General features: G+C 43.6%; 1 protein-coding gene across 1 annotated transcript in view; it reads right to left on the bottom strand.

Annotated features, from left to right (window-relative positions):
* Positions 1-6: 6 nt before the first annotated feature.
* LOC129116708 (EF-hand calcium-binding domain-containing protein 6-like) overlaps positions 7-10978 on the bottom strand; it is a gene marked incomplete at its 3' end in the record, with an annotated part of 30768 nt that continues 19796 nt past the window's right edge. The window contains 15 exon segments of the mRNA XM_054627468.1: positions 7-42; positions 123-230; positions 233-282; positions 285-334; positions 1211-1366; positions 3411-3581; positions 3678-3796; positions 3881-3944; positions 4042-4271; positions 5360-5487; positions 6263-6377; positions 7322-7535; positions 8027-8149; positions 8952-9076; positions 9439-9702. Coding sequence (XP_054483443.1) covers positions 7-42; positions 123-230; positions 233-282; positions 285-334; positions 1211-1366; positions 3411-3581; positions 3678-3796; positions 3881-3944; positions 4042-4271; positions 5360-5487; positions 6263-6377; positions 7322-7535; positions 8027-8149; positions 8952-9076; positions 9439-9702 — 1953 coding nt within the window.

Here is a 10978-nt window from a genome sequence, read left to right as displayed (position 1 = left end):
TTTGACCATCCCCATCCCGCTCCGGTCAAAGGCGGTGAACGCCTGGAGGACGGACAGCCACGTTTAAAGTGATCAGCGGAGAAAATGACAACGAAGAAAAATGAAGCGTGTAAGAACTTTACCTTATACAGATGAGGTGCTGAGGCAGTGACTACTCGCAGCCTGGCCAGAGCCACACCTGGACTGAGGCTGTCCAAGGACTCTATCTGGCACACAGCATCAGGAGAAGCGCAGGAGGACACTCACACGTCTTTCCTCTTGCTTTATGGTCAAACGCAGACAGAAATCCATGTAAGCTAGGCTCTTGCAGTTTTTATCCATGGTCACCTTGAGCCTAAAGGGAGAGGAGGGGGAAGTGTGGACACAAACACGTTAGTTTCACACTGAATGATTTCAACTACCAGGTGCAGTTTTTAGCCACAATTTCGTACGAACAGTGATGCATCCCAGTGGAAATCCTGAAGAGACCCTTTCACATTCATTCCAGCACCACCTTGAGGTTGGCGAGTCTTGTTTGGAGTGATATTTTGAGCTCTTTGGGTGGTTTGCCAAGATTTTGGTAAAGATTTTTGATAGTCCTAACAGAATGAACTGTAATAAAAGGTGATCCCCTGACTTTTCAAGTCAAAATTTGTCCATGACTTTGGTTTATGACCAAATACACAATGGCCTTCCCATCAGACTTAGCTGTTTAATGATACAGAATACTAACATGCTTAAAGTTACTACAAGGAACTTTAACTCATGAAACAACTTAATGCCTGGAGTGACCAGCCAGCCGTGGATGGACCCAGATCTGGCTTCACTGCCGCCTTCCACCTGTAGTCAGAGCCCAGCCGGAAGTGGGGAGCTTGGTGCCCCAGCAGCTGTTCCTACCACCTTGATAGTTCGCTGATCCAGATGGGACCGGCCATGACAAGGTGGTGGTCAGGTGGATCTTTCACAAGGTCAAGGATGACCTGTACAATGATTTTGGCAGGATTTCCTGTATGTGCCAGCAGCGGGCTGACAAAGAGGAGCTGCAGGACCTGGGGCTCACTGCCCACTTCCTGGTCAGCTGGAGAAAAAAGGAGGCACAGCAGAACCAGAACTAGGACTGAGAAAGACTGTCAGACCTCTGCTGCAGTAAAATGTGGTTTTCTAAAGGAGTTCCTTTTTTCATGTCTGTCTTTAATCGTGTCTCTACAGAAAAGTAAAAGATGGAGTTTACCTGTGCAGGTGATTTACAAGCTGCTCTCTCCGGATGGAGCAGCCGTGGGTTTGTAACAGGCTCAGCAGCTCATCCACTGTCACTGTGCCATCTCTGCTCGTTTCCAGGTGAGTCAGGGTCTCGCTCAACCCCTCAAAGTTCTCCTGCAAAATCTGTCTATGGATAGAACAAGGAGCTGCTGATACAAACAAGAAACTTGTGCTGCGTGCTTTCAAGTATTTCTGAAAGGAACGGATCGTGCACTGTAATTAAAAATATTTTTTGCTTCAACTTTTACTCCCATTATCAGATTTTTTTGTGAGAAAATATTAGTAAAATTCGGAAACTGGAATACAGATTCTGAAAAGGCCTCTCCACAAGTCGAGCAATTGTTAGACATCTGAAGGAAAATGTTTTCTGCTCTTAGAAATCAAAACTTTCTTTTCCAATGCTAACCAATAGCAAAACCTTTTGTACAACTAAACTTTAAAATCAGTGAAATTGAATAAGCCCTGCTGCATGGCATTCACTAAATTGATCAAGAAAAATATTTTTATAAGGGCTTAATAATAATCACAGCGTGTGCAAAATGTTTCTACGCCTATGCTTGAATGTTTGTTTATCAAACCCGCTGGGGTAAGGAGGGGGTTTGATGATACACTAAAATAAAGCAAATGTAATAAAATGTATATATAAATATATATATATAGAGAGAGAGAGGGAGAGAGTTTATTTTGTAGGGTTGCCTTTTCCATTTTTTTTTTAAAATAAATAATCCAAAGTCAGTTTTTATTCCTGCCACCTTTTTAACTTTTTGTCTCTTATTTTTTACTTTTCAGGGTAGTGAGGTTGTAAACATTGTGCAGCCCCTACCACTGTCTTGGAGGCAGACCTGGCTAATGAGCAGTCAATTGTCTGAAAGTGGAGGGTCATCAGCGGATTAGGCTAAACTTGGCCTCCAGACTAGAAAACCTGGCCCATGTGTTCACTCTGTCTCTCCCTTCCTACAGCTGAAGTACACCCTGCATTACTTGCTCTTGGTATTGCACCTTCAACACATCCATAGCATACATGACACATCCACGCAGTGCTTTCTCTGCTGATCGGCCCACTCCATTGTTTGTTAAGTGTTAAACTCAGTTACTGTTTATCTCAAGTGAAACACTTGCATGAAGTCCCTGAACCAGTGTGTGATCACTTTCACCTCCCTCTCACCTTCAGCATCCAAGCCTCATAAACAAGCAAGCTCAACACCTGCTATCAAAATCAGCCATTACATTACATTACATTACAGTCATTTAGCAGATGCTTTTATCCAAAGCGACTTACAATCAGTAGCTCAAAGCTTATATTACATATCATTACATATCATTCACCCATTCACACACGGATGACAGGCTACCATGCAAGGTGCCACCATCAGACTCTAACTAACATTCATACAACATCCAGTCCACACCGATGGCAAAGCCTTCGGGAGCAACTTGGGGTTAAGTGTCTTGCTCAAGGACACATCGTACCGCCGATCCTCTGAATGGAGAACAACCCTGCTCTCCACTGCTCCACAGCCGCCCGTGCTACCTTCCTAGCCGGCTAACTAGCTAGCTTATGAGCTTTAATTATTGTTCAACATCAAAGTGTAGTAAAGCCGTTAGGGTTCTGCTATCTGACCTGAACCAGACTAGTCAACACAAAATACATTGGGTTACATAAAAAAAAAGCTCACGTCTCAGAGTTTGCCGGTACCAGCTGGGTCTTTAAGTCCCAGTGAAATGGAAGTTACAGCGTGTTTAGCCTCAGACATCCAGAAGAAGCTCTAGGTAAAACTGCCTTCCCCCCTGTTTCATAAAGAGTCTGTAGAGGTGGTTTGGTATCTGATTAGGACCCTTACATGTATTATTTGCACATGCGACTGTGGAAAGAGCTCTGAGGGGCGGACCCAGAGCACAATGGAGAGAACGCATATCCCATCTGGCTTGGGAAAGCTTCTAGAAGATGTGGCTAAGGAGAAGTACTTCTGGGCTACAGTACTAGCCCAGATGTAAACCTGCTTTTCCTGCCAGGGGACTAGGGCTGGACATCGGTACTTTATGCCTTCGGGGTATCTACCGAAATAACCCAGTTACCAGGTAATTTCACCAGTCAAAAGATACCTGCAATTGATCTTTTTTTGTACCCTGAACAAAACAAATGCAGCAGTAGTATGCCCCTCTATGCTTACTCAATACACTCCAGTGATGCAGCGTCAGAGGACACCGGTCCATCTGCATTCTGCTGGACTACAGCTTGGTTCAGCTTCTGGCTTTGAGCTATGGGTTCCCCTTCATGGTGAAACCCCAGCTTTTCCAGGAAGTCACAGACTGCAACATGGCCCCGCCCATTTGGGTCATACCTGTCAAAAATGGAGTTGAAAATTGTGGCTTGCACAGACAGGAGTGCTTCCCTGCATAATGTAGCAATAGCCAATCCTCAGCTGGGTATCTTTTACCTGGACCAAAGCTGGTCAAATTGGTCAGATCTCATGGGAAGAGCATAGATGAAGAGGAGTCCCCTCAAGCTCTTTTTATGGATCCAAGCCTGGCCGTCTGCGTCAAACTGGCACAGCACCTGAAGGGAAAGAGAGGAATAGGTACAGATCTTTGCATCATGCAAAGAATCATTTTAAGTGTGCTTCCTGTAAGTTTTGCTGACCTTAGACATCTCTGGCCATTTATAGCGGGCTTCACAGGCCAGGAGTTCATGGAGCTGCTCTTGTCTATAAGGAGAGACAGAAAAACAAACATAGCAGCACACCAGAGACAACTTTCCTCAAAATGGCCAAGCATCAATAATAATGACCATGTCAGACTCACACACATGCTGTTTGTGTCCCTTGTTTGCGTTTGCCGTTATTTTCTACAACTTCAACAAATTCTGCGTAGTTGAGGTTGCCCCCGGGATGCAGGCCGATCCGATCCAGCAGCCGCTGGTACTCTGCCTCACTGCAGAAAAATCCCAGGCTGCTGTATAGCGCTTTAAAATCATGGCAGTCGACCACGCCTTTACGTTTCCTGTCCATCAATCGGAATGCTGTCAGGTTGTCCTGATGGGAGGGATTGAGTTATCAGAAGGGAGACTGATTGAAGAGTTCCGTGTACTGTCGTGATTGTGTTATAACCACAAGCTGGTAGAGCGTAAAAATGAATTTCCTGCTCAGAGTTTACACATTCCAAGAAAGTAGCTTTTGAAGTAGCAGTTCATTGTGAGTTTAGTTTGGGCTATTTATCAGTGGAAAAAACATCTCAAGACACAAGCCACATTCTTGTGTCTGGCTTTCAACCTGCAGATTAAAGTGGAGGGGATTAGCCCCAATGTTAGCAAAAACTTCGTCCCAGACTGACTGTGTGCTTTCGCGGCATAAACAAAATGGGGACTGTGATGACCCCTGGTGGCAGGGGATCATTAGGGCCAACTGGTAACACATGGATCATTTTTAAGGATATTTTGCATGTCATTTACAACATTCTTATTCTTAACTCACAGACAAACGTCAGGTGATCATTTTAAGCCTGTGGTTAACATTGTGAATCCAATAAAAAATGAATAGAAAAGATTATGGTTTAGGTTAAAACAAGTACATTTCTTACGTAACTTTAAAATATTTCGTCCTGGTCGATTTGGTGACACCTGTGTTTACTGCTTGTAACAACAAGTGGACCTTGACCTTTGTTGTTCAGTTTCTACATGAACAACCACTCTCTGCCTTTCTGGTAGGCCGTATGTTTTTGAAGGAGGCGGAAGAGGAAGTCTATGAGTCCCAATTCATTTTAAGATATTTATCATTTTGCTTTGAAATTGTGTGAATATGTAAATATTTGATCCACTTTGTGAAAGAAGTTATTGCCTTTCCACACAGCTCCATGGTCAAGTCCACTCATATTGGTACATATTCTGTTTAATACCTTTATTCTTAATTGATCTATCATTTCCTGTCATGTCTCTTATAAAAGCAGAAAATGCCAAAGAAAATGCCAGGCATAAATAGTGCCAAAATGGCTTTTGATGGTATTAGAATTTTAGGGAATATGATTTTTAAAGAAAAAAGAAGGCTATTCACATCATTCTATTTAACACATCCTTCCATTTTAATTAAAAAACGCAGGTGAATGCATTGCTGAGCATCTTTCTTACCCCGTGGCTGATCTTGATCCTGGTCTTCATGACAGCCAGGCATTGCTCAGCAGAAGTCAGCAGGGGTTCATCCTCATCCTCATCAGCATGACCCTCAGAGCGCTGCCGCCTGGCTCTGGCTGTGGCCTCTACAGACACAGTGGGGGGAAACAGATGTTAAATCACACAAGTTTAGATTTTTAATCAGGTTCATACCTAAATTCACCGTCTTTGTGGGGGAATTACACCCAACAAATGTTTGCTCCATTTTGTGAATTAGTTTGTGTATTTTCCGCACTCCGCAGAATGCTCTTCATGTCTTCAAGCACACTGGGCATTTAAACTGCCTGACCTCATTTACTTTGTATTACAAGCACACTTGTATTCCACATCTAGGAAACTTGATTTTCATGCCTTGCAAACATGACTAACTTTACGTCCTGGCTTTGTTTGATGATTCTTTTCTTTCATTCTTTCTACTGTCTTTTTTTCTGTTTAGTGGATACAAATTAGAGCGATGCCCTGCTGCTCTGTTTTCTGCTTCCAAAGCATATAATTAGCCCAAACAAGCAGAAATGAGTATGATTCTGAATCTGTGTGCACCTCCGCTCCGTTAATGAGAGACGAGGAGGCTCACTCTTACTCTATTTATAATCCGGGATGATTTCTCCAACGGCTCATGTGCTAAGAAAGACATCATTTTACAGGAAGCAGGGGGCTTATGTCTGATCACAGTGGGTGGGGTAGGAGTCGGGATGCGAAGGCAAGATGGAGTGGAGGGGGACGGGAGCCTGGAGCCTGGTGGGGAGTAGGAAGGGATTTTCAAAAATCTCTATTTAAGCATTGAAAACCCCGCCATGCAGAACTGATGGGATTTCTGACGCCGCTGGTCAACATGTTCTGGGTGCCGTTCTCCTGTCTCACCCTCGTACTTCACCAGGAACGCAGAGCGCTCCATCCGTCCGTCAACGAAGCCCAGCTGCTCAGTGAACCTGTGGAAATTCTTGTCGTCCAAGATGACCCAACTGTCCTCTAGTATCTGAGGGACAAAGGAGGGAAAAGCAGGACCGGTTGTCACTGTGATTCATGCCAGGTCGCTTTAAGTTTTTAAGAGTCATTACAACCACATACGCAAGAAAATTTGACCTGTATCTGTCACTGATGCTCTATGGAATATTTTAAATGCAGCTATAAAAGGCTCTGAGCAATCGAGCAGGTCGTCTACAGAATCTAACCAGAGTGTATTTCACCGGTGTGGCAGTGAGTAAGACTGCATTGCCCGGCTGTCAGACTTGATACCAATTTATATCACTAAAAAGGTTACCACCAGCTAAATACCTCAGCTATTTAAATCCATGCTTTACTTTATAACCACCGTGGTTATGTCAAAGCAATCGGCTAATATTTGGAAAGTACCTGCACTAAGAGTATTTCACTGATGTTTCTGACCGCGGGAAACCACTACTTGTGTTTGTTCTTCAGAGGCAGATTTTTGTGATTTAGGGAAACCCAGCTAAACCCTGTCTTGCTTTATTTTCCACCCTTTCTCTAACTTAGAATGTAGGTATTGGCAGTGGTAGAGGAAGTGCTCACAAATGTTTCTATAGTCAAACTATTAACTAATAATAGTAAAACTATTTATAACGCACATTCAAATTACAAAAAAAATACTTCATTTGAAGGATGAAAGAGGTCTATGTTTTATATATATATATTGATATATTTACTCTTTTGTGTCATCTACAATTTAGTTCAATGTTAGATTATCCGAGAGGAATGTTGAAAAAAATTGCTGCAATGTACATCTTCAGTAGGAGCCAATGGGTTCAATTTCTCTGAGCGACAGGAGGGAAGTCATAATATAATGATATATGGACTAATACAATTGTTGGGTTTGGTCTCTGGGATTTTTTTAAAAGGACAGAAATATAGAATATCATAATTATAATAGACGTCTAGCCCAAGTCCTTGTTCCTCACTCACCGTCCGTACATCAGTCGCCGACAGCGTCCCATCAGAGCCGTGGGTGACGGCCCGGATGCGGTCGGTCAGGCTGCTGTTGCGTCGCTCTAACCTTGATCTCATCCTCTGGAAGACAATGTCCAGGATGTTGCAGGTGTCTGGACTGACCTGCAGGACGGAGGGAGGTCGCTGTCCCCTGACCGACCGTGGGGTCGACTGAGGTGAAGCACATGGCCTGTAGGGCAGATTGTTTGGAGCCAAGTACAGAAGGGTACTATAATTAAAGTCGGTGTAGCAAGGACTGCAGTCAACAGTCTTGAACAAGTCCAAGTGATGTAGTTAAGTCCAAAGTGAAACAGGAGCAAATTATGCTGTAATCCAACCTGAAACCAAAACAGGCAGCAATGGCTCTTTAAATGTTCAAGGCAATGCTTAAAGGGAAAATATGACACCTCTAATGTAGATGTGAAACTAGTGTGGATGTTAATGTGGTTGCCAACATGTACCAGGATGCAATGCACACATTCTTCTGACAAGATCAATATAGCACGCACAAGGAATTTATTGCTTGTGGAAATACACGCCATCCATATCTGATGATGGATATATTTCTCAAACAGCTTCTGGCAGAGGAGTGACATGTGCTGTCAGATCTTTGTAAATACAAATGAAAAGCCAAAGCATACGTCTGAGCTGTGAAGTCTTTATGTCTCTCTCCATGCTCACCTCTCATTATGGTAGCTTTTGTGTGTTTCATCTGTTAGCAGGACTCCCAGGTTCCTGAGAAAGTCAGTGTAATGAACCGACTTAGAGGAACTGCCAGGTCTAGAGCTGGAGGTCTCACAGAGCCTGGAAACACACAGAGAGAAAGTTTGAGAGTGAGCTGAGAAAAACTCAAGCCTCAACTGAGCAAAAATTCATGGGTTTATCACTGAGCATGAAATATCTAATGCATCATATTGTAGCAGAGTCCTGCACGGGTCCAGTTTTGCAAACCAGCACCAACCAGCTAACAGAGCTCACAATGTTTCCGGATCAGATTGACATTTTCCAGCCAAATCCCAATTTAAATAAAAACCACTCAATTCATTAGAAAACCAGCCCAAATCATAACCAGAGACCTGTATAAACCAGTAAAACCATAGCATAAGCATCTCTCTCAGCATCTAAAGAGAGTGAGTATAATTTTACTCAGGATCAGACCTGGAGGTGAAGTAACACTTAAATAAAGAATTCAAAGCTGTACAAAATATTCATAAATACAACACACAAAGGTGTTTTTTTAAAAGTTATTTATGAGTCAAACTTAATGGCAATTATGTGTTCATTTTCCCCACAATGATTTTGAGACATCACGACATTTACTGTAAACAAATTTGGCTGAATGAGTTTGGCTTCTTAAGGCCACTAACAGGCCAGGAGGTCCAGTGTAAGCAAGGATCTACTATAATCAATTAAACGAGGTCAGGTGCATCATATTCAATCGTCACTTGAATTCCCATTCACGAAATGGCACGTGGCTCAAAATTGCAAAACTATTCCCCTTAAAATTGAGCTAGCAGGGCTGTATTTCAATATACAAATTACAGTTACTATCTTATTTAGTATTATTATTATTACTGCACTGTGTATGTCTGGGCGTGTGTCTCACTTGTTGAAGTGTGTGTCTGAGGTGGTTGTGCCATAGCAGCTCAAGACCTTCTTCAGTTCCTCCCGTGTGACGTATCCGGTGCTCTGAGGGTCAACCTGCTCCAGAGCTGTCAGCACTGAACTGAGCTGCTCACTCAGGGTGTCCAGCGGTAAATTCTCCATCTCAATGAAGTACACACACACACACACACACACACAGTGTCGAACAGTGTGTAAATAATTAACCTTGTGTTGTTTCTGTTTGATCTGGTGGTGTATGTTGTGTGTGATACATGTGATATTTGATCTCAGTGTGTTGTTAACACACTCACTCTCCTCCGTGAAGCTGATGCCAGAGACAGTTTATCAGCACACCGTGTGGTCTGCCTCTCATCTGGTGTTCTCTGCTCCTCCTGGGGAAATGAAAGTGCACTGAGTACATATTTATGGCCTTACATGGTACTGAAGTGCACAAACACACATGCCAGCACATGGTCAAACAAACGTACAGCAGTGTCTTCAGCCTCCTCAGGGACGTCCAGGTGCTCAGCAGTGTCGGCGGGGGTGGGCGGTGGTGCCGTGTTGCACGTGGTAGCGGAGCCGGTACTGAGGTTGAGTCTCTCCAGGCCGGCTAGCTGGATGACCCCGGTGTGTTCCGGGTCCAGAGCATTAAGCAGCTCTGTGATCTGTGACCGTAGAGTACCGGGCCGGGTCCCATCCAGTCTCTCCAGTGAATGTCTCAGGTCTGCTCTGGTTATCCAACCTGCCTCCTTCTGGAAAAAAAATCCAAACCATTTTAGGAAGAAAAGTCAAGTCAAGGTCCCAGTATGCTTCAAATGAACAACGTTGGCAGAAAATAAAGCCTGCATACATAGCCTCCACCTGATGGCATCCCCCAGGTTCCCCAATCAGCCTCCAAGAATACTGCATTTGACTGTAATAGTTTGTTTGGATGCGTGCCCTATCAGAACACGAGTACGTTTAAGAACGCGGGTCTCTGGCAGCATTCCCGGGAACCGCTCATCACTTGTTAGAGTTAATACATCCAGCAGGAAAAGAGAACTGCAGTCAATGAACCTCAGACTGTAAAGGCCCTCTGTGGACCAAATGTTTGACCCAGGCGTAAACCTGCATTCTCTCTAATGGCCATCAGGGGGCGACTCCTGTTGTTGCATAGAAGTCTATGAGGAAATGACTCTACTTCTCTCTTGATTTATTCCCTCAGTAAACATTGTAAACATGAGTTTATGGTTTCAATCTCTAGTTTCAAGTCTTCTTCAATACAGCATGATGTTCATTTAGTAAGTTATGTCCCATTTATAATAAAATAGACCATAAAGTGGAGTATGCTTTAGGGCGGGGCTACTGTGATTGAAAGGTCACTGAAAACTGCAACACTGGAAAGTGTTGCTGGGGAGAAGGACGTCTGGAGGAAGGAAATGGATGGATGGATGGATGTATTATTTTATTGCTTCAGCTTAAAAAAACTGATGCTGTGTAAGGAGATCAGAACTGTGTCCATATCAACGGTCTGTTACTCATAGCAGCAGTCTGCTATACAGAAATAACAGACTGTAGAATGCATTAATTGACCAATCAGAACAAAGCTGTGTAATAATACAGTGTTATGATGGTATGGCACAACAGCGCCTCCCTCTGATGTGTATGTTACATCGGGAGTCATACACACCAACAATGTGAATCACAGCAATTCTTCCGAGCTCTTGAACGCTTCCCCAGAGGTAGTCTAAAAACCATAGTTGGCTTCGAACCTGCCTGAGTGAAAATGCTCATTATTGGCTGGCGGTGTGAGGACACTCTTGTTTGATCTCCCACCCACCGAATAGATTATTAAAACAGTTGATGGATGGATTTTTTTTTTTTCCCTCCCATGCCATTAAAAGGAGGAGATTTTGGCAGACAGATATGTGTGATTCATATCTGGGAGAGGCTTCACACACACAACACACACACACACACACACGCACGCATTTCCGCAAACTTGGAAGCCGACTGTTGTTTTTGTGAGTGGCGGCAGCAACATCAAAC

This window comes from Anoplopoma fimbria, unplaced genomic scaffold (genome assembly GCF_027596085.1).
Source record: "Anoplopoma fimbria isolate UVic2021 breed Golden Eagle Sablefish unplaced genomic scaffold, Afim_UVic_2022 Un_contig_8926_pilon_pilon, whole genome shotgun sequence".
In the NCBI taxonomy this organism is placed as follows: Eukaryota; Metazoa; Chordata; class Actinopteri; order Perciformes; family Anoplopomatidae; genus Anoplopoma; species Anoplopoma fimbria.
The sequence above is the reverse complement of the archived record's forward strand: the minus strand, read 5'-3'. Positions and strand labels throughout refer to the sequence as shown.